At 31.4% G+C, this 25543-nt stretch overlaps 1 protein-coding gene across 4 annotated transcripts in view; it reads right to left on the reverse strand.

The window, feature by feature from the left end:
• LOC118197298 (exonuclease mut-7 homolog) overlaps positions 1-25543 on the reverse strand; it is a 120663-nt gene that overhangs the window by 62082 nt on the left and 33038 nt on the right. For 2 of the 4 annotated variants that reach the window (XM_035368790.2, XM_035368789.2), the window contains exons 4-9: positions 25248-25387; positions 14624-14724; positions 14453-14526; positions 14235-14273; positions 9878-10035; positions 8980-9124 (exon numbers count right to left, since the gene is read on the reverse strand). In XM_035368790.2, the coding sequence (XP_035224681.1) occupies positions 8980-9124; positions 9878-10035; positions 14235-14273; positions 14453-14526; positions 14624-14724; positions 25248-25387 (657 nt within the window). Of the gene's footprint in view, positions 1-8979; positions 9125-9877; positions 10036-14234; positions 14274-14452; positions 14527-14623; positions 14725-15000; positions 15066-25247; positions 25388-25543 lie in introns of those variants that run through there. The other 2 variants (XM_035368792.2, XM_085824844.1) reach the window with 2 other exon arrangements.

Genomic DNA, 25543 nt, shown 5'->3' on the forward strand with positions numbered 1-25543 from the left:
CGTCTCTCCTCCTTCAAAAATAGCCAAATGTCTCTATAATTTACAAAACTTAAGTTTTCAGAAACCATTAAAAACTGTTCTTCTGTTAGCAAATAGCATTAATCAATTTAATAAAAACTTAAATTATGAATGTGAAAATATATGAGAACTGTTTTGAGTTATTTCTTTTCTTGCAGAATGCATTCTGAACTCACTTAGATTGCAGTATAAAAATCTACCAGAACATTTTTTTTTTTACAAAATACAACACAATGGGCAAAAACACAAATAAAAATGAATCCATAATTTGATATTAAACAAAAAACTGCAACTTATCAATTAATTAAACTATATTCATTCTGAAAATGCAGTTCTTTGAGGGTGGAGTAGCTTCATTTCTATAGTCCTGAATGGAAATGAATATACAGAAAGTGAGATAACTAAATGGTTCTCACAGGTAGTTTAGTTGAAATGCAAGTAGAAATTTCTTAGAGTGCTTCCTCGAGATAGAATTTAACACCAAATATGACTATATGATGGAAATTTTGAGTTAGCAAATAGGATGACTAAAAGAAATGTGCATTTATTAAAAAAAATGTGTCTACATTCTCTGATTTATGTTTTGAATTGAAGAAATGTGCAAAATCAAAGACCCTTTTTTTCAAAAATTATTATCCATGACTTTAGGTGCTTTTGGTCTTCTGTGGCAATAGTCATCTTAGAGAGGTGATATTCACTAATGATGTTTTACTTGTGCTTTCAGAAACAGTAATCATAGTGTAGAGTTTTTGTGTTCTTTTCGGGAGTATTCACAGTAGATCCTATGACTAGTAGCGAATTCTCGCTATGTCTTTGAAGAACTGATCCTGCAGAAGGTGGTTTAAATAACCTTTTTATTTGAACTAAACACACAAAAAATTGCACTCACTCGGTGCTCTCAATTACTACCACTTGTGGTTAAGTAACTCAAACCGAAAATAAAAATATAAATTTACAATAAGGTAAGATGGGTAAGCGACCGACTCCTTATTTATCTAAACTGCTAAATTAGCTGCACACAGCAAAGATAAGCCTAGAATATCAATATGATCTGAAGAGGGTGGCTAACACCAACAACCGCTATTTCAAAACATGCAGTATAAACTCTGAACTTACTCCGCTACTATTCACTCACAAACTCTTGAAACCACAGCTTAAATGCTGCTTCTAAACTCACTTCGATTTGCATACTACATCATTAAAATTTACATTCTAGCAGGAAACTGAAATCAGGAGGGAAAGGAAAGGTCGAACTAAAAATAATCAGTTAGAATAAAATAAGGTCTTCACAATATTTAAGATATCATTATGCAAGGACTCATTATGATATAATTATGCTGTTTTTATTTTAACACTCCTCTCCTTTTTTCTTATTATAAGAAAAATTTCAAAATATGTGATGCTAATTAGTTCAAAATACCTAAATAAGAAATTAAAGTACAAATATTACTAACATACTGCTTGAGAAAAAAGATACTTTTCATTAATAATAATTAATAACTGTAGAGTTTATAATCCAAACAAAAGGCAATCAGCATGTTTTAATACTGCAATTAAAATTCAGTAAATCTACAGAAGGTTGTGCAGCATCATTTCAGTCGAAATGGAAAATATCAATTGATTACAGCATTGAACTCTGAACAAGAGCATGGGGATATTTTCTTTAAGATAATCCCCAATTTCTTCCAACAGTATTCTTTGCTTGAGGTATCTTCATAGCTTAAGGCTTCATGTTATTTCTACACTTATAATGTGGTTCATTAAAATTATTGATATAGATTTTTCACAGCGAGAAAAATTTGGGACATCATCTATGTCCTTGCTGTCATTCATACCATTAATTTTCATTTGCAACCCAGACATTTAAACCATTTATATCACAACAGGCCACATGGGGAAATTCAATAATTCCATACATTCTTCCCTCACTTAAAAATCAGAGAAGGCAGCCAAATCCAATTTGTCATCCACTACATTTTATTTCAAGTGTCACTGTAGATAACAAGAAATAAGATAAATCAATTACAGCCTTGTTGGGATTTGAACCACAAATCTTCCAACTTGCTAGCTGAATGAGCTAACCATTTATATCACCAGAGAATGTATGGAGCATTGCAGTAATTACTCCTATTCTCTCCCACTTTTAGGATGACTAGAAAAAAGATAGTAGACCTAATGAACCAACCACATTTATGCAGAGACACAATAGACTTTTTAAAGGCAGAAAATATGAAAAATCAAATATGCTCTTACTAGAATTCGAGCCACATATCTTCCAGTTTGCTAAATGGATGTGCTAAACATATATCACAGAAGCACAGATAAGAAAATATGATGATAGCTTCTTACATAATTATCATAATCATTAAAATCATTTTACATTATAGTGATAATTAAGATAAATCTGAAGACTCAGTTACTGATGCATAATGGTCATGGTCATCATCACTCGCTGAAAATTTTTTTTTTTTTCTTCAGAAGCACAAAAATTGGTCTTGCAGATCCAGAAATAAAATTTAATGGCATACAAGGTTGTTTAATAAGTTCACTAAGCGCCATCTATTGGTAAATATTAGACCTAAAAGTTCGACGCCATTTTCATATTTGTTCTTTCTTAGGAACACATCAAAAGTTTTGTTTTGATCTGTTAATTTATTCATTGTTTAACCGCCCTTTATATCTAACGTGTTGTGCCTTTTTTCAGGTATGGATAAAATTGAGCAACTTGCAGTTATCAAATCAAATTCTTTGTAAAGAAAGGTTTAAAGGCAATGGAAATTCATACCGAAATGGTGAATGTGTTGGGTGAATCTGCTCCTTTAAAAACAATGGTTTGCAAGTGGGCTAGTTTATTCAAAAGTGGTCATACCAGCCTTGAAGATGATCCGCGAGAGGGACGTCCAAAAACTGCATCAACACCGGAAATCATCGGAAAAATACAAGATATAGTATTGGAAGATCATCGATTGACTGAAAGAGATTTAACAGAGGCTTTAGGCATTTCATTGTGCACAGTGAGCAATATTTTGAGTGTTAATTTGGGTTTAAAAAAACTCTGTGCAAATGGGTGCCGCATTCTCTAACGATGGAGCAAAAACACATTCAGATGCGAATTTGCCAGCAAAATTTGGAGCATTTTAAGAAGAATAAAAGCGACTTTATACATCGATTTAACACGGTGGATGAGACTTCGGTCTACCATCATGATCCTGAATCAAAACAGGAGGCTAAGAAGTGGTGTGAAACCGGCTCTTCGGCGCCGAAGGGAGTTTGTGTGGAAAAATCAGCCAAGAAGGTGTTAGCATCAGTTTTTTGGGATGCGAAAGGAATTTTGTTTATTGATTACCTTCACACTGGCAAAACAATTCATTTGGATTATTATTGTAACCTTTTGAATCAGTTAGACGAAAAAATTCGTGAAAGAAGACCCGGATTACAGAAGAAGAAATCATTTTCCACCAAGATAACGCACCTGCGCACACAGCTCAAAAAACTATTGCTAAAATAACTGAATTGAAGTACGAATTGTTGCAACATCCAGTCTATTTGCCAGATTTAGCTCCCTCCGACTTCTGGCTCTTCCCCCACCTCAAAAAATATCTCCGTGGAAAACGATTTTCTTCAAATGAAGAGGTAATAGCTGCCATGGAGGGATATTTTGCAGAGCTGCTGAAAAACCACTAAAGTCAAGGGATCCATAAATCAGAAGACCGTTGGAATAACAATATTGAAGTTGAGGGAAACTACATTGAAAAATAAAGTCATTTTTACAAATAAAAATTGGTTTCTTCATTTCCGTTCCGCAAACTTATTGAACAACCTAGTACATTCAATATTTTCTCAAACTGAATGGTTGTTATGGTGTGATAATAATACAAGATTTACCACCTTTGCCAATATGGAAATTGCAAAAACTGGCTAGTATGCTGATGGTCTGGATTTCAATTCTGAAAGTAATTCACACACGTTTGTGACTGTAATGTTTTTTGACTGCAGAAAAATTTGTCCAAAAATTCTCTCAAGGGATCAATATTAATAGAAGAGACACTTAAAATCCCTGGATTCCATCCCAAGATGCTCTTAATTAAAACTAGGATGCAACTCAAGCAGACAACCCCCTTTATTTCTTTTTCTGCGATACTTGAATAATACAGTCAAATAAAACCCATAACAAAAGATTTTATAAATTGCAGTAAAAAGTCAAACATATACCAAATCATGTCTTTTATTGGTTAAGTCAAGTGTTCTGCATTTCTAATAATAAAATTCCTAACTGACATAAGTTATGCTATCACAAAAGCTTTACAAAAGTACAGATTTCATCAATATTCCTCTGAGATTACTGAAGCAAGCAGCTAACAAAATCCTGTTGAGAGGTCACTATCCATTAAATATAATGTACTATAAAAGTGACAGGATTCCATTAACATAACTGTACCATCGAAGTTATTTATACAAAAGATAGCTATCACACAAAATTGCTTTACATATAGTTCAAAGATACAACATTCAGCAATCTGAAGATGATATTTAGACTAGTATAGGTAATTATGTGATATTCGAAAGTAGCAAAGTAGTCTGATAACAATATATTCTAAATATAGTCCATTCACAACCAATAAAAACTAGTGCAATAGAAGAAAACAGTAGCAAAAGGTGAAATCCAGCTTCAAAGAAAGCGTGGTTTTAAAACAGCAATTCCCAGCTTTCGTTAATTAGTCATTCGGTAATCATTACTTGCATACAAAGTTACATGAGTTATAAGGTACAAATTTACAACTAAACAAGATTCCCATGCCACACAACAAATTAAAATCCCTATGTTAAATAATAATTTAAATGATGATACCATTTATTAATTTTCTTGGCATTGCAGTATTCTACAGCTTCTGAATTCTGTTACAAACACAAAAGACTTAACTACCATTTTTAACTTTAGCGCACTGTCTTGAACAAATTTTCATACAAGTTAAAATCCCTATTATTATTTCTCTTTATCAGTTGCTTGCAAAAATACTATTATTATTATGGCATTACCAACGTAATGTAAACCAAATTCAGTGCTCAAAATTAATATAAATTGTAAGCTTTTGATACAATGTGCGAAGTGGATTTTTCAAAATTTGATTTAGATTTTTTGAAGTTTAAGGTTGATTTTTCACATATATCTTTATTTAATAAACAAACCAGAACTCTCAAAATTTTATTGCAACATCAAAACAAAAAACAAAACAAAAAAAACTTTTAAATGATATTTATGAGATTTTAAAAATAATTTCTAATTTTTTGGGCAAAACTGTTGGATTTTTTTTAGACAATTTGATGTAAAAGAACTGTTGGAAGTAAAAACATGATTAGTCATTGTTTAAAATTGTTGATTAATAATGTGTCATTGAGATTATTTTTTTACATAAAATAAGGCTTTTATTTAAAATTCATAAAGTCATTAAGGAACTAAAAGGAAAAAAGAAATCATACATTTTAATGGGAACAAGAGTTTAAATAATTCTCATCACAAAAATTCATTTATAATTATATATCACTAATAACAAAAGCATAGGCACCTATATAATGAAACTGAGCAATCAAATCACACTGACAAAAGTATTAACATTATCTTTAGAAATTTAACAACAGTGCACCACGATTTTATTATTTGTGATATAAGATTGCAGATTAAATTATTTTAAAGACAATTATTTAATCCCCATATCCCCTTTAAACTATCTGATAAATCATTTTTCTCCTTTTAGTTTATTAATGATTTTATGAGTTTAAAAAAAAAAAAAAAGTTATTTCATGAAAACCTTTCCGTTTTTTAAAATTTTTTATATTGCAAATAATTCAGTGCAATTACAACATGATTATTTGATTAATATGCTGATAAAATTCTATATGTAAAATATATTATAAAATAATACACTTTTAAAGTCATCCTATAGTACTGCAATAATTTTTATCTTCATTAGTTAATCATTTTAACATAAACTGCAGAAAACAGATTAAGTTAATAGCATAATTTTAATCTTCAAATATCCTTGTAGTTGCAAATACAGAAAACACTAAATTATATGCGAAAATCAGGCTACCAACTGAAAAGCTACAACATTTTGATGTACTTAAACAGATAATCATTTTAATTTTTGAATGGAAACATTAAATTAAAAATGAAAGATGGCATATATATTGGAAAGCCAAAAGATTAAGACCTGCCCAATGTGAAATTATTCTGCCAAAATATTGTTCTGGCACTATGTGCCATCAAAACAGTCCAACTAGTGATGTATAACATTATAAGAATTTGAGGGTTGCTATTGTATCTGGAAGCATACGTTTTGCAGACCCTACTAAACAATAGAAAATTATTGCTATGTCTTAAACAATTCGCACAATACCGAAAAATGTTAAAGTAACTTTTTTTATTTTAATTTTAATGTAATAGAACAGGCACAACTTGTACTAAAGACCAAACTTCCACCACTTGTGGATATTTAAATTATATAACAGACAATTAATTTCAGTGTTGATAATGTAGTTTAAGACTACACATTAAATAGATTAGAAATAAGCTGCCTCAGATATCTTACAAATATGTACTTAAGACAGTAACTAACGGAAATGTGAAAACCAAAATATAAATTTTAAGTAGAGCTGGGAAAAAATATTGACAGCAAGACATGATTGTCAGAAGCTGTCACCTAAATCAAAATCCTCAGCTTATATACACAGCCTAATTTGCATTCTGGTGAGGATTCCAGAAAGCAGAAGTTATAGTAAAGACTTAAAACATAACTCTTTAATTAACATAAGATCCTTTATAACTTTTAAAAAAATGAATACAAATAATACATCACTTTTGCAAATAAATCCTTTAATTTCCTTAAATTACATACTACATTTACCAGGCTTGCTGTTCTAAAATACTATCTACAGAAGTGCATTTGCATTCATATCTGGAAACTTTGGATAAACTCCTTCTCATGCTTTATGAACAGTTCATAAATCACATCATCAGACATGGCAGGGCACATCATTCTCAAAGATGGCATTTCAAACAAGCATATTATTCTCATGAATGAACATATATAACCTAATATGATATTTATGCAAGTGACAAATGAATAATTTTTCTAAAAATGAACAAATGGAACAACTTTCAAGTAGAATGTTGCTCACAGTTGAGTGCTTCTTCTTACGTTAGTTTTTATTTTACTAAGCATCCACAGTACAACAAAAAATAAAATTCCTTTGATCTTTTACCAAACCCTTAATGAAGCCAGCTTTAAAGTTCACTACATACTTTCATCTCTCAACTATTAGGTGTACAAAGGCACTTGAAGTGGACAGCAACATTGCAGATCCATTCCCAACAGGGTTAGATGCATTGTACAGTCAAAAGTCGTTAATCTGGACTTGTCGGGACTTCGGTGATTCTGGATTATCGATTTTCCCGAATTATAGATCATCAGTTTAAATCTGGTAAGTTGGCATGCAGAAATCATAAAATTAAAAACATGAAACCTAAATTTATGAAATAAAGAACAATTATGATCTAAAGGGTATCAAAATTTACAAAAAAAAAAAGCTTAATATTTATTTGTTTACTTTATTAAACATTTCTTTCAATGTAAGTTGTTTTAAGTTGCTTCGTTTTTTATGTGATAATACTTTCTCTTTAATTCTATACACAGACTTAATTTCTTGTTCAGTTACAAAGTTCCGCTGTTCAAGTCCTATAATTGCTGTGTCTACCGACTAATTTGTCAATCGAAATTTTTTCGTTTTCAATAACCTCTGTCACTTTCTTCGCTATCGGAAGCGAATTAAAATGATGAGGAATTTGATTTAAATCATATCAAAGACTGAGTATATCAAGATGAAATACTACATTTAGTAAGGAATTATAAGCCAAATAAAATAAAAACATCTGCCCTGAAGATAAGGATTGTGCTGACAGATCAACTTCCAATTCATTGTGCACTGCGGCGTTAAAGATAAACAAAGTTTAGATAAACAAACATTAAAGTTTAGATAAACAAAGGATATGTGTTTATCCATTTTTTGCAGCAATTTCACTCTTTGTTTAATGGACTTCGAAACATACTTTCGCTTTGTAGATCCTTTACATATTAGTAAATATATATCAGAAATTATATTTGACGTAATCGAAAGTTCAAGCTTACTTTTATAAAATTGCTCTAACAGTCTGCAAAAAATAATAAGCCGGATCCAATTCGAAGATTAAGGAACAACTCAATCTGCAACATTGAAATAAATAATTAGATAATTTTAGCTTAGTTTATACCATCCTCAAAGCTACAAACATTATATTATTATACATTAAATGCACACTCGTAAACGTATTTTGCGCAAGCACACACGCATATTCGCAGCCGTAAAGGTCTTATGCACATGCGTCAAAGCAACGCATGTGCAGAAAGTTTGTAGCTTTGAGGTTTGGATTATGGGTGTCCGAATTAACGACTTTTGACTGTATATGCAAAAGAACACACAACTCCTGTTCCCAGGAATAGAATCCTTGACATCTTCACATCATTCAGTTTTCATTTTATTAAATTGCAGCATCAGAAGGCAATACTGAATGTACACTCCAACTGCAACAAAGATGTGTACAATCAGTGTAAGTGCTTTGCTGAAACAAACTGCCAAACATTAATTACTTGTACTCAGTTTTAGCTATATAATTCTTTCTTATTTTAGCCTACTGCCTTCCTTAAACATAAGAAACCTGAACACTGATCAACAATACTCAGGTTTCAGTTATTTACTGGGAAAAAAATACTGATTAATAGAATTCAGTAGGCATCCCATAAGGTTAACATATGCTACTGTTTGTCTCCAGTTGCTTTCCATTTAGATAATGTGAAAATGGCTGTAACATTTTAGTTCTTTAATGCATACTACATTAGTGACAGCATTAAGAAAAGTACGAATACTCACTTCTGATATATCAGCAACTGCGTCTAAAAATTTGTCCGGAGTATCAACTATATGAATATCTGAATTGGTGAGTCTCAATGTAAGATATGGTGAAGCAGAAATGGATGGAGACTCATGGTTCATAGAAACATTTGATTCAATCTCCCTTAAAAAAAAAAGAAAACAAATGTAAATAAATATCCCAGCCTTTTCATTCAACAACTTAAAATAGAAATTTTGAAAAGCATTCAAAATTTCATACAGAAGAGAGATGCATATATATATCATAGAAAAGTTATGAACCTAAATCAGTGATAGGCAGTAACTTTCTTAAAACCAACATTAAAAACACTTCAAAATCTTCAATATATTTCATTCAAAATATTTCAATACCTATTTTGCATAAATAATATTATGCATCATCTATATTGGATTATCAGTATGCTTATCAGCATACAGGATATAAAGATAAAAATTAAATAAGAAAAATACTGGAAATTATTATATTATCTATTCTTGATCTGGCAGTTTCATTCAATGTACAGTTTTAAATGTTTGAAAATTCAATTTTTTATAATAATTGCATGAGCTATGTAACACATAATCATGTCATTTACACTAATTTAATATAAATAATTATACTTAGTTATATCAAATTAATGTAATGTAGTATTTCAGAGACATAAAGCTGCCTTTAAAAAATATTTTATAAAACTTTTTTCCCAGTGGGGGGGGATGTTATAAAGTAAGACATACGGACAGAAAATTCTGAGGAAAAAGTATTGAGTGACATAAATAAGTGACAAAAAAAATCTAAAATTATCATTTAACTTTACTACAAATTAATTTAAGAATTCTGTTACAATTATTACATATAATATATGCATTTACATAATGTACTTATATACACATAACTTACTCAGAGTCAGATACTGTAACATTCTGTAAGATGCTTGGCCAATCATTTCTATTTAAATTAAAAATCTTAGCTAATTTTAATGCAGTGGCATTATCACTAATGCATACTAATTTAATCAAAAGTTCTTTCTGAAGTACTGTATTGTCTTCAAGAATACCCTAAAAAAACAATACTTTTGTCAATTTAGAACTGCATATAAATAAAAGTTCTACTTGATTTTTCACAGCTCCCATTATCAAAATGGCGCCAAGATTATCGTCAAGTTTAAACTACTCGCATGTAATTTGTGGCTGCCATATTTCCATGATTAATTTTAATATTGCATCAATGGCGGCTTATTTTTATCAAAAAATTTTCATGACATGATTTCAGAAAGATACAACTCTAGATGATGTTGAGGCATACCTCTTTGGTTTTTATTTCACTATTTAACAGAAACCCACAATCTTTCCACACATGGGTGTGAGGACCTGTTGTTCAAAATTAAACCTGTGATTCCTAGTTAAATGGCTGTAACTAGTCTATTCAAGTTCGCCTGTTTTATAGGTTCACCAGCAATCTGAATATAGTGTCAACATTTCCACAACAAAGTTTACAACTGTTGATACCCCGATTTGGAACTCGAACAAGAAAGTGCTTGCCACTTTCATGGCATAACCTGCCAAATATATACACAGTTGTAGAAATACCTCGCCAGCATTGTTTTTTCACCACACAAGCAACTCTTGTCAATTTCGACTATTTTTCCAAAGGCCACTCTACGTCCTTTAGGTTGTTAAAGTAAATCTAGTGAAGAAACCTCTCTCATAAAATTGTTTCAATCAATCATGGTATTTTGAGAGATGTTGAGCTGTTTATCGCACCACTCAAGTGACTTTAGATCTGCCCAACAGTGGGTGAAATGCAACGCTGTTAGCATCGGTATTGTGGAACCACTAAGCCAGTTGTCAGATAGAATTTTTTGTTTACAATGTTTCATGTTGCACCTCCACATACTTTTGTTTACATATAGTTTTGGTTGATCTTTGGGTTATGGTAAATTGGCGATTTTTTGGCGAAAATTTGGCGACCAACTCTGCTACAGCAACCCTCTATTTTTTTTTCGCCGCCATTTTGTCTTCATGAAGTAAAGACATGTTTCTTTTCTTTTTATTTACTGAACACTTTTCCCGACAATCTACTAGCCGAATTACACTTATGCTAGAAATTTTATGTAACAAAACTGCTTAATCATGACAAATATTGACTGCAAAATTGTGAAAAAGTGCACAATCGCAAACTCCTTGTGCGTTTTTCAGAATAGAACATACACATAAACCATTTACACGTCAACTTATTTTTACTTAAAAAAAAATCCCAAAATTGCACAAAAATGGCATTGCACACACTCTTAACTTTATCCATCTACACTGCTATTTTCTCATAAATTACAAAAATCTGCACGAAAATGCAAAAAAATTCTGTGAATCTTTAAACTCGGTAAAAAGCACATACAGTCAAAAGTCTTTAATCCGGACTCGTCAGGACTTTGGCGATTCCGGATTATCGATTTTTCCGAATTATAGATCATCAGTTTAAATCTGGTAAGATGGCATACAGAAATTATAAAATTAAAAATATGAAACCGTAATTTATAAAATAATCAGCAATTATGATCTAAAGTGTATCAAAATTTACAAAAAAAGAAGCTTAATATTTATTTGTTTACTTTATTAAACATTTCTTTCAACGCGCGCATGCGCAAAGCATATCTTGCGCATAGCCAAAATTATAAAATTGAACCAGAAAACTATTTGATTTGTATTCGTGATATTTATAATGACGAGGAATCTGATTTAAATTATATCGAAGACGGAGTACATCGTGATTAAATACTACATTTAGTAAGGAATTATAAGCCGAATAAAATAAAAACATCTACACTGAAGATAACGATAGTGCTGACAGATCAACTTCCAGTTCATTGCGCGCTGCGACGTCCCCCCCTGCAGAGCAGCGTGAAATTGATAAACAGATTTCGGAACAGTTAGATAAACAAAGGATATGCCTTTATCCATTTTTTGTAGCAATTCGTTTTTTTGTTTGATGGACATCGAAACATACTTTCGTTTTCTAGATCCTTTGGGAGCTCCAGCATCAGAAATTCTATTTGACATAATCGAAAGTTCAAGCTTACTTTTATAAAATTGCTCTTACAGTCTGCAAAAAATAATAAGCTGGATCCAATTCGAAGATTAAGGAACAACGCAATCATCAACATTAACTGAAATAGATAATTTTAGCTTATACCGTCCATCATACATTAAACGCGCACGCAAAAACATATTCTACGCTTGCGCAGACGCATATGCGCAGTCGTAAATGTCTTACGCGCATGCGTAAAAACGCCTATGCGTATGCGTCAACGTGGCGCATGTGCAGAAAGATTTTAGCTTTGAGGTCCGGATTATAGATCATTCCGGATTATGGGTGTCCGAATTAACGACTTTTGACTGTATATGAAATTACCTGATCGCAAAAAAGTATATACCTTTTCCAAGGATGAACATTTCCACGTATAAAATAAATAAAATATCCAAAAACTTTTACCTCTAAATTATCTATTATATTATAAACATCACCAACGAATTCATACCGCAAACATTACAAATGGTTACAAATACTTAGTGTCAAATATTTAAATTATTTCCATACATGTTTACTTCTACTGAAACGTATACCAAATTCCTACAAACATAAAATTCACAAAATAACTATCATTTAATATAAATATCACTAAACCATGTACACATTTTCTTATTTTTACTTAAAATTCCACAATTGCACAAAAATGGCATTGCGCACACTTTTCACTATATCCATATACACCGATTTTTTCTCATAAATTAGAAAAATTTCACGAAAATGCATGAAAATTTTGTGAATTTTTAAATCCGGTAAAAAGAACATATATGAAATTACCTGATCACAAAAAGTATATACCCTTTCCAAAGATGAACATTTCCATGTATAAAATAAATAAAATATCCAAAAACTTTTACCTCTAAATTATCTATTATATTATAAACGTCACCAACGAATTCATACCGCAAACATTACAAATGGTGTCAAATATTTAAATTACTACCATGCACGTTTACTTCAACTGAAACGTATACCAAATTCCTACAAACATAAAATTCACAAAATAACTATCATTTAATTAAAATATCACGAAACCATGTACACGTCGACTTATTTTTACTTAAAAAAAATCCCAGAATTCCACAAAAATGGCATTGCGCACACTCTTTAATATATCCATGTACACTGCTTTTTTCTCATAAATTAGAAAAATTTCACGAAAATGCATGAAAATACTCAACGTATTCTACGCAAACATATTCCAAAATACTACAAATATATAACTCACAAAATCACGATCATTAAATTAAAATACAATTAAATTAAAAAACACTACTTAAAATATAAATAAGCACATGCATTAAATTAATAAAAATTAGATTACAATCCTAATTACTTTAAACTAAATCATTGCTAATAACAATTTTCCAATAACACCATATTAATTTATTTACTCCTTACATTTAGAACAATGCATAAAAATAATATCCTCAAATGATTAAAAATACTAACTTACCTAATCTTCAGAATCTTCATTACGTGGCACGCACACTTCCACTATTTCACACAACACACAATGAAGCTTAATACAAAATAATATAGTACTACAGTTTTCCAAATCCCCCCCTTTTCCGATTAAAGAACTTTAATTCGTCCATTAATGTCACATGACATATCTCATGATCTCTCATTTCCCTCACACAAAATAATGCGTAATCAGAACTGAGTACTTCTCACATTACCAAAGTCCTAGGTAGTAACCTTTATAGCCTCCAAAATGTCGCCAAACTATTAGTTACCATATTCCAAAGATCAGCCATAGTTTCATTTCATGGCCGTTTGCGTATATTCAATTACAAGGTAATATATCCTTTTCACAGAAAAACGATATGGCATATTCCTCACTCCTTAGTAAATTTTAAATTAGACTGAAAAAAAGACTGTTACAATATCATGTGGTTTGTCAAATTCAGCAAACTGTGGTTGAAAGTGAAAATACCGTTTTTTACATAATTTGTCAAAAACTTTTTTACAATGCTTAACTTAAGAAAACATTATTATACTGCACAGTTCGCCAAATTCGTGAAATTTAAAATTTTTCCTTAATTTGGCCATTTATTGCAGGGGCTGTGAAAATCAAGTAGTACCAAAAAAAAGCAGGAAAGTCACGCAACTGAAAACATCATAAAAGTGCATAAAATATTAAATTTAGAATATTGTAAATCACACATACCACTATTAATTCTTCCCAAGGTTCTGCTGCAATTGATTCCTTCACATACACATATGATTAAAAAAAATTAGGATATATATTAACAAAATTTATTTGCCATTAAATGATCAAAAAATAAAATATATTTGCTGAGTAAAAGAATTTCAGCACATTATATAACTGCAGAAACATACAAACATATTATAACTCGATACTTTGTTACTATACTTAATACATACTTCGATATATCTCTTCCGGAAAAGGTAATTCATAGCCCCAGCTGTTCGTATTTGAAATAAATTTGGGCACTCTTCTGCAAGATTAAAAATATAATATAAAACAAATATATTTTATAAGGATCAATATTTTAATTTTGAAGTACGTACATGACATTTAAGTTTTGTACTTACTTAAATCAATATTAAAGGTTTCGATAAGATTTGAAAGTCGTTTCTGAAGACGATTAGGATCATATGCATGTCTTTTAACATTCAGTTCTATAGAAAATGAGCTGAAATTAAATGTTACAAATTGTCACTTATAAATATAAATAATTCAAATCAAAATTATATCTGCATTTCAAATTATAAATACACATTTGCCAGGTCACATTTATTATAAATTTCATACATATATATTTCAAATATATTTATTATTTTTTATTTCATATACATATTTATTATATATTTCATTTATATATTTATGCAGATACTTATATATTATAAATACACATTTGCCGTTAGGTCAAAATGTGTAGATGAAAACAGTGGAACTTCTAACAGCTTACATAGAGCGTAGATGACTGAGAAGACTGCAGTGTGGCAGAGTAGAAAGCATGATGATGCAATTTAGCACAACGTACCTTGAAAAATCACAATCTTTATTTTTTTATGCATATCAAATACACCTTTTTCAGACAAGATGTTTCCTAATTATACTTCAGTACAGTAAGTTGCATTTTGAAGAATGACGTCGTTTTAAGCAAGTAAGTGGCAGAAGCATACATAAAAAGCATCTTGCCAGCAGGAGAACTTATGCGGGAAAAAAAGGCAGAGTAGCATAGAACTTCAGAGGAGTGGGAGTCGGAAAAGTTTCAGTTCAGAGTTTTGGTTTACAATTAATTTGATTGGACAAGAGGCATCTGCATTAAAACATTACATAAGATAGATAAATCTGGAACTTGTGAGATGAGATGAATTTAGGAGCAGATCACCAAATTAAGAACGTTAATTTTGAGGTCGCCAATTAGCATTTTTTTTTTAAACAGCTATCATATTTTGTTATATCTTACATAGTTAATATTGAGGTCGCCAATTATTTTTTTAAACAGCTATCATATTTTGTTATATCTTATATATCCCCCCTTCAAAAGAAGGCTGGGTAAGCAGGGTGGAAGAAAAAGCATTAGAGCAGCAAAATGTGAAAAATACAATTTTAAAAATACAAAACACATTAACAAACCTATTTAACTTTTAAACAAAAAATTATTGTCACAAAAGTTTAACCAATACTTTGACATTTCACTGGAAGTCATGAAATTTTCAATTCAATAATTAATTTAGCACTCTTTTCTTTTAAAACAACTGCATATTTTAGAGTTCTGAGGTAAGAATGTCCAATGAAATTTTGTAAGTTCTTGATAGTTCCACACGGTAAAAGTTCAAATTTTTTCCAAGTAAATGTTCAAATAAAAGTCTTTCCATTTTTTGTTGATGAAAATATTTCTATTGTAACACAAATTAAGATGCCAACTTTCCTGTTATTTATGTTTGTTGGAAGGCATTTTAAAATATAAAAATTTTGTAACACATCATTCATAAACACATTAAATTTCAAACTTTTCACTATTATTAAGACATTTAAAATTCACTTATTCTTTACAAAACTTGAGGACTTATGTAAGAAAAGTATAGATGATTAAGTTAACAACGTAAATTTCCCTTCTCTATTCTAAAAATGGTAATCCCTCTCTGCACTGCGTCATTTCGAGAACAATCTATGTCATATGATTCTTACGTAATTATGATGTAAACGGAACTAAAACTCTTAACAGCCAATAATAATTTTACAGCAATATTAACCATCCAATCAGAATGCTTTGAGAACCAAAACCAACTCAGTCTGACTTAAGATTTCATGAACATTACATTTTCCTGAACATTACACACTTGCTTTAAACGCTTTGGCCTACCTACACTGCTGTCTGTCTGCCTCTTCTTTTTTTGCTACAAAGTTATTGAAAATGTAAGCTTTTTGGAACAGGCACATTTAATGTGCTGACTTGTGTGTAACCACAACATGTTGCTAAAAATAAAACAGGATTTAATCTGCCTTCGCCTCCAATTTTCCTGGTCATTGATTCTGAGTTTGAATACATTACATATATATATATATTTGCTGTTAGGTCAATATATATATATATATATATATACAAATCAAAATAAACAATTTTTCTTTTACTTTTTATTAGTGATATATAATATTTTTAATAAATAAAGCTAAATCTAAACACAATTTTCCTTTTTAAACAAAATTATAAATTTATAACCTTTCTAAATTATTTTGATGAAGTAGCCTTATATTTCTCTGAAGCATGAATAATTCTTAGATCTCTTTCTTTTTTGATCTTAAAAGTCTCTGCAATTTTCATCAAAATTTATTTTGGTTATTAACATACCCTTCAAACTGTCCACTTTAAGTTGTGTCTTATCATTAGACCAAAACTGTTCATAATGCTAAATACTCGCTCAGTTGCAGCATTAGTATAGGAAGACAGAAGAAAAAATCTGCCAATTTTAAAATATTTGAACAAGGAAGCTGGTTCTTATTAAAAATAAACATTTATTTCCATCCAACTCTGAAATGGGCACATCTTAGTTTTTTAACATTCCAATGTTTTTTCTTCCATGATATATACATTGGTGAAAAAAATTAAGAGAATTTTCATATTTGATCTATGATCTCCAGAACTACTGGACAAATACTTAATAAAATTTGGTGTGAACATAGGTTGATTAATACAAACAAAATAAACATTCAACAGTTATACTAGACACATATATTCATGAGTAACACACATGGGAGTCTGAAGGTCTGAAACAGTGGTTGCAAATATAGGGTATGGTCCCCTCTTACAGCCAAACAGGCCTTGCAGCATGACATCATACTGGAAATAAGGCAGTTTATCATGCCTGTGGCAATTTGTCCCACTCATTCAGCATCACTGTTTTCAATTCCTGGATGGTTCTTGGAAGGGGGTTGTGAGTTGCAACTGTCCTCCCCAGAGCGTTCCAGACATGCTCTATAGGGTTGAGGTCTGGAGTCCTGGCTGGACAATCCATCTGGAGAATATCCTCACCCCCGAGAAATTCATCAACCAAAAAAACTCATGTGGCCTCGTGTTATCGTCCTGTAAAATGAACTCAGGGTCCACTGCATCCCAGAAAAGGTGAACATAGGGCTCCAAGACCTCATCCCTATACCTCACACCAGTCACACAGCCTCTGTCAAAGATGTGGAGAGGCATGCGGCCATCCAACATGATGTCTGCCCAGGCCATTACACTGCCACCGCCATAATTGTTGATTTCACAGACAATAGAGGGTAGGTAGTGGGTCGCTGGGTCTCTCCATATGAAAGTATGGTGAGAATCAGTGTTTAGGCTAAAACAGGACTCGTCAGAGAACAGAACAGTCACCCACTGCTCCGTACTCCAATCACTATGCTGCCTGCACCCTGTTAATCAGACTCTCCTGTCTGTAGATGTGAGCAGGATGCAAACAGCTGGTCTTCTGGCAAACAACTCTCTCTCACTGTCTTTTGGAATCAGTCGCCCTTGTTACATGCATTCCTGTGGCTGCATAAAGGTCTCGAGAGAGCTGAGAAGCTGCTGTTATGCCTCGCTAAAATGGACAAATAGCGATCTTCTCCGGCCATGGCCTTGCCCAGACTTTCTCTTGATGGATCCAGTATCCTGGAACTGTTTCCACAGGTTACACACAAAGCTAGGCATTAGATTAAACTCTCTGCATACCTGGATTTGTGATTGGCCTGCCTCTAGCCCCCCCCCCCCACAATTTGCCACCTCATTCCATTATCTAAATATTGGTGGTTACTCATTTTTACTGTTCCGATGTGAATTTAGCTGATTGCTGCAAGATAACACCAAGAAATTCGCCGAGGTGTGCTGCTGAATGCAATTCATCTAATCCTCCATGCACTTATAAAGCCTGTTTTTCTGCTGGCTCCGCCTATATACACGTGTACGCTTACGTATTTGCCGTACAAGATTTGCATTTTTACCTAGAAGAAGTGTTTTTCTTTCAGTTCAGTTGTTTTCATGCAATTTGATAAAATATGCAAATTCTCTTAGTTTATTTCGTTTCAAATTCTCTTAGTTTATTCTTAGTGTAGTTTAAGACAAGTGGTCTAACCTTTAGTTACCTGAGGGACAATCAAGCATTAGTATAGGAGAGAGACGGCCAAAAAAATTAAAGAAAGAAGACTAATTACATATAAATCAGTAGTTTAATATATCACTTTATTTTACAGTCTAGAAATCAATATGATGATTGGCACTGCTTTTTGATACAAGTTTATCCATGCCCACTGTAATTTCAGTAAGGCAAAGTCTCAGACTCGATTCCAGTGAAGCACTTTCAATGCGATTTCTCGTTTTTGATTTAATATGTTTGAGAGCAGAAAAAGTCCTTTCACACATATATGTACTGCCAAACAGTGATAACATTTGCAAAGAGAATTTATGCAGCTTGGAAAAAAGTTCTTTAGAAATAAGTTTCCAGAAATGTTCAGTGACTTCACACTTTTTAGTCTGGTAGAATGGATCTGCCTGAAGATCACAAATTTCCATTTGAAAGTCGCAAGATACCTCACTTACTTCAATTGCTATGGGTTGTTTAACAACAAAATTTTTGTTTTTAGGAAGTCAAAATCCTGGAATCTGTCCTGGAACTCTTTCTTGATATCAGTAATTATTTCATGAAACATACTAAAATTTGTGTCATTTTCTTCTTTCAGTTGCTGACAAAATGGGAAGTGAGCCATATTATTTGCCTTCAGTGCAATTTGCATTACATCAAATATTTTGAGAAAGCCTTCAATATGTCCATAAGGCTGGAATATATTTTGTTTTCTGCCTTGTAGTTTCAAGTTTAAAGCATTTAGATGGGATTTTAAATCTGCCAGAAAAGCAAGATTATTTAAAAACTGGATTTCTTCCAATTTTTCTTGATGTTCATGCCTAATAGTTCCTTTTTTGAGGAAAGCAAGAATTTCATTCCTCAACCCAAAAAACTGTTACAGACAATTTCCAGAACTTAGCCAGCGCACCTGATAGTACAATAAAATGTCATCATACTCAGCATTCGAATTGTCCACAAATGCAATAAATGCTCTCTGTCTCTGGGCTTTACCTCCCTTTATTAACTTTACAACAGTTTTCATTATCTCACTGAGCTTTATAATTTTTATTATTTATTTATTATATGTAATATGATTATTTATATTTATTATTTAAAGCAGTAAGAAAGGTCTTTTGTTTTTCCAAATGCTGAACTAACACACACACACACACACACCCCGGTAAGAAGGGCAAGTGCCAACAAAATGAATAAGAGGGCCGCGGGTTAGACCACACTGGTTTAAGATAAAAAATTTTCTCATATATATATCAGTTTTCCATCATTTATGATTTGGTATCATTTTATTAATTAACAAAAAAAGCTGTTTCAATTTGATCTCCTGATAATTTTTTTTTGTTTTTTTTGTTTTGTTCATTTCTTCAAATAAATAAGAGCGGTCTGATAAAATGAAACAATAGCTTCTTGAAATTCAGTACCTTCGTATTGTGACACGTCTTCATTCTCCAAGTTTATGTAGAGTTTTTTTAACACTTATTGCAATAAAGTTATCCTCTACCTTGCTTAATATAGTAGAAGCTTTCAGAGCATATGTTGAAGCAATTACATTAAATACACACACAGTCTGATTTTCGATTGTTGCAATAAACTTTATGAAGGATTGAAGCCTAAGTGTTAAAAAAAATAGCCAAGTTTCTGCCACTGGATTTTCAAAAAAAATTTTAAATAAGCATGGGACACTTTTCTTGAGATGATGCTTCAGAGGCAAAAACATTTGAAATACCCTTTAAAAGGCAGGAGGTGAGGCTAGCCATATTGTTAGGTTTCCTAGTATCATGGAAAAATCAGTTTCAATGAAGTTGCATAAAGTTTTTCAGTGTTTCTACTCTAACATTACAGGATTTCTAGTATACCTTAGAAATAAACATTTCTATATCAAATGGTAAAACATCAGCTGATATTCTTATAGTATTATGGATAATATCTGCTGAATATCCGACTCCAATTAAACCCTCCTTATGATTTCGTTTAACAAAAACATTATTTTCTCCATGTTTATCAGCTGGAATTCATATTAGAATTATTCATATTAGTTTAGACTTTGTATTATTGGCACAAAGACCAAAAATGCTTTCTTTAACTTATTTTCTTCAAGACAAGTAGTTAAATAGTTGTTGACAATATTGGATATTTCACAATGTAAGGATTTAAATTCTAAAATTTTTACTCTAACTCCATAATTCTAATCTATAAATCTAACAAGTATTGGAAAGAGTTTTATTTCCTTGTGACTGGACGCATCAGTTAAGACTGAAACAAATGAATATTTTTCCTAATCATTGTGCAAAGCTCTTAAAGCGTAAGACATGAAAACATTTAGTATTACTGTTTCAGCCTCGGTTTGCACACATGTAAATTTAGGCTCAAACTCCACTTGGAGCAGCTTGGACGTACAATCCTAAAGCTAGACCTAAAGCTATGTTTGTGGCAAATAGTGTGGTATGCAAAAAAACCTTCTACTGCAACTAATTCTACTTCCTTATCACCCATTTCCTTGTGTTTGAAGAAATTTTTTATGACGAGCTAGATGTGCAGCAGAGTTTGATATTTTATGTCTGTTACTGTTTATATGAGGTTTGATATCTGTGCATCCACCATGGCTTATTACAAATTTTGAAGAATATGTATTGCAACACACATCGGAATTGCTTATAGTTTTTTCAATAAACAGGTATTCCTTCTGTAGGTCTTCATTAAATGTACACTTTTTTATCATATTACTAAGAAAAAAATCAATGGTAAAAATAATTAATAAATTAAAATAAATTGCTGTAAAACATATCCTCAGCATGTATGTAATGTACCATTGGTAATTAAAAAGACATATGTCATTGACAAATGGGAAATGTCATTACAGGTCGTCTTTTCAGCAGATTTAAAAACAAAATTTTAACCCTTATGCAATATCAAAAAATGATGACTGAGTAAAAATTTTAAGATCTAAACGTGACAAAAGAAAGATGATTTTAGGTGGATATATCTACAATGAAATTTCAGCAAATGGCAAAAGAATTATTTTTAGATGACGTGTAATAATGTGTAATGTGTTTTACTCTAACTCCATAATTCTAATCTATAAATCTAACAAGTATTGGAAAGAGTTTTATTTCCTTGTGACTGGACGCATCAGTTAAGACTGAAACAAATGAATATTTTTCCTAATCATTGTGCAAAGCTTAACATTACATACATAACATTATGTTATGTTAATAATCAAAAAATATATGTATATATTATAAAATCAAATAACAATCAAACTAATATATGAATTAAAAATTGCAGTGTTGTCTGAAAATGAAAGTCTGAACTGCAACTGTGAGCAAAAATTTCATGTACGTTGGGTGGTTAGGGAGAGAAATTCAAGAATGAGAAATAGAATTCCCCCACTATATTTTTTCTAAGGTAAATGTTAGAAGAGGAATTCCTTGTTTATGCAGCCAGTATGGTGCATGTCTCTTACCACTTGTATTCTCAGATTGCATTCTACATTACTTAAATAATATATGAACTTAAACTTTTATGCTCTCACACTACCATTTTTCGGGACATTTTGAGACAAATGCTATGAATTTGGAACTGAAAAACAAGCTGTAAAAAATCAGGACAGTGACAGAAAATTCGCTACTCTCCTGCGAAATTTGGGATGTATGGCCACCTTAATTACTGGCAAGGCATATACGTATTGCACGTAGGCCTGTTATTCTCAGTTTATTGCATGAATTATTGCATAACCAAAAAAATTAAAAATTCCTCTGCTATATGAAGATGGTAACGTGATATTGATTCCCTCAGCAAAAAATTTTTGTCTTCCACCATGTAGTATGTATGCAACTTGAAAAAGAAAAAAAAAAAGGATAAGCTTTTTTTATTACCTTTTTCAATTTTAGAGCTATAGAAAAAGACAAGTTAAAATGTTGGCTTTGGGGCCTTTATAAATTAAAATTAATTTCATTGTTTTATTTCAGCTCAAATAAAATGGATTGCATGTGCAAACAAATAAAAAATTATTTCACTGCTTAATTTTGAATAAAAATGTTTCACATTTCATTTTACAAAAATACTCTTTTAACTATACAAGGTGTTTCAAAAAGGATCATATAATTTTAAAAAATCATAAATATTCAACTTTTAATCCATTTTGATTGATTAATGTACAGTTAGAAAGAGGGAAATCTTGAGTTTCATGCAGTTTGTGACAGGTTGCGCTACTGCTCAGATCATTAGGCGATGGTACAAATAATTTTAAAACAAGGATTGTCTGTTTAAAGTAAATCACCAAGTTGCCCCACATGTCAGACAAAAGTATGGAGAGCATCCTATGGAATTTTGCATGTTATCCACAGAAAGCCACTCACCATTCCGGTAGGGAACTTGATATTCCTGCAACATATATCTGGCATGTTTTGCAGCGACGTTTGTTTTTCAAACCATTCAGAATTTAACTGCAGTAAGCTCTTCATACAGGTAATAAATAACAACGAGTGCAGTTTTGTGAATTCATCCTTCAGAATGTGTCACAAGATGACAATTTTTTAACACACTTCACATTTAGTGATGAGGCTACTTTTCATCTAAGTGGGAAGGTCAATTGCCACGATTTTAGAATGCGGGGTACGGAACAGCCATATGAAATTATACATCATCAGAGAGAGACTCACCAAAAGTTAATGTTCTTTGAGCTATTTCTTCGAAAAAGATATATGGTCTTTTTTGTTTTGTTGTTTTGTTGTTATTGTTTTTGTATACAGTACACTGTTACAGGAATCATGTACCTCGATATGCTTGAAAACTGACTTTTTTCTGAGTTAGAAACCAATTCAGATAATTTTGTTTTCCAGTAGGACAGGTCATCACCCCACTGGGACTTGGATGTTAGAGACATTTTGAGCAAATGCATCCAGTGATGGATTGGTCATGCATGACCTGATGATTTAATTAAATATCTTTGGCAGCCAAGATTGCCAGACCTCTCACTAAGTGATTTCTTCTTGTGGGGAATTTATTACTCTGTTTAAGTGCCTCTACTTCCAACTACGTATGCTGAACTGAAGATATGCATATTGACAGCCATGGGAGCACTAGATACAGATATGCTCACAAAAGTTTGGGATGAATTTGTATAGACATATAGTATGCGTCCAAAGGTGGACATACTAAGCACCTTTAATTTAGTTTGTAAAAAATTTATCATTAGCCACATGATATAAAATTAATCTCAAGTTTCTATCTTCAACATTTTTCATGATATGATATATGAATTTAAAACCGAGTGATTTGTTTTGAAACACCCTGTATTAAATGTAAAAATAAAACTACAGAGTTGTACATTCAAAAGTCATTAATTCAGACACCCATCCGGAATGATCTATAATCCGGACCTCAAAGCTACAAACTTTCTGCGCATGCGTCGCGTTGACGCATGCACGTAAGACCTTTACGGCTGCGAATTTGCGTGTGCGCGTGCGCAAAATACGTTTACGAATGCGCGTTTAATGTATAACGGACGGTATAAGCTAACATCTAATTATCTATTTCAGTTAATGTTGCAGATTGCGTTGTTCCTTAATCTTCAAATTGGATCCGGCTTATTATTTTTTGCAGACTGTTAGAGCAATTTTATAAAAGTAAGCTTGAACTTTCAATTATGTCAAATAGAATTTCCGATTTATATTTACTAATATGCAACGGATCTACAAAGCGAAAGTATGGTACAGAGTCCATTAAACAAAAAGTGGAATTGCTGCAAAAAAATGAATAAAGGCATATCCTTTGTTTATCTAAACTTTAACGTTTGTTTATCTAAACTTTGTTTATCTTTAACACCGCCCACAATGAATTCGAACTTGATCTGTCAGCACTATATTTATCTTCAGGGCAGATGTTTTTATTTTATTTGGCTTATAATTGCTTAATAAATGTAGTATTTCATTCTGATATACTCCGTCTTTGATATGATTTAAATCAAATGCCTCGTTATTATAATTCGCTTCCGATAGAAGAAAGTAACAGAGGTTATTGAAAACGAAAAAATTTCGATTGACAAATTAGTCAGTATTCTCGGCACAGCAATTATAGGACTTGAACAGCGGAACTTTGTAACTGAACAAGAAATTATGTATGTTTATAGAATTAAAGAGAATGCATTATCACATAAAAAACGAAGCAACTTAAACAACTTACATTGAAAGAAATGTTTAATAAAGTAAACAAATAAATATTAAGCTTTTTTTTTTTTTTTTTTTTTTTTTAATTTTGATACACTTTAGATCATAATTGTTCTTTATTTCGTAAATTACTGTTTCATATTTTTAATTTTATAATTTCTTCATGCCATTTTACCATATTTAAACTGATGATCTATAAACCGGAAAAATCGATAATCCGGAATCGCCGAAGTCCCGACGAGTCCGGATTAACGACTTCTGATTGTATTACAATACTTATGAATTTGGTTTAAAAAAAGGCAACCCAGTGATCCTCAATTCTCTTTAGTATTCAAATAAATTGTGCTTTCAATTGGCAGATATGTGAAGCTCTTCTTTATTACTGTTCAGTAACTAAGTATTTCAGTTTTTATTATAAACTAGAAAAATACCTAATGAATTCTTGAATTTCTGCACTACTTTGGCAAACAGCATCTAATGTTTTTGCAAATTCCAACTGCAAATCTGGATGATTCATCAGATAGTTTTTCAACCATGTATCTTTATCAAGGAAGAAAACAGGGTAACAAAACTAAAGGAGAAACCAAAAATTTTTTATATATGCAAAGATTCATAAATCAGGTAAATAAAATATTTTTTCAAAATTTTTATAGAAAATAATATATCAAGGTTTTTACAAAGTATATATATATATTTGAACATTAACAAAATTTTAATCACTAAAAAG

This window comes from Stegodyphus dumicola, chromosome 10, assembly GCF_044657685.1.
Source record: "Stegodyphus dumicola isolate Sdum_Otavi_A_Nest chromosome 10, ASM4465768v1".
Taxonomy (NCBI): Eukaryota; Metazoa; Arthropoda; class Arachnida; order Araneae; family Eresidae; genus Stegodyphus; species Stegodyphus dumicola.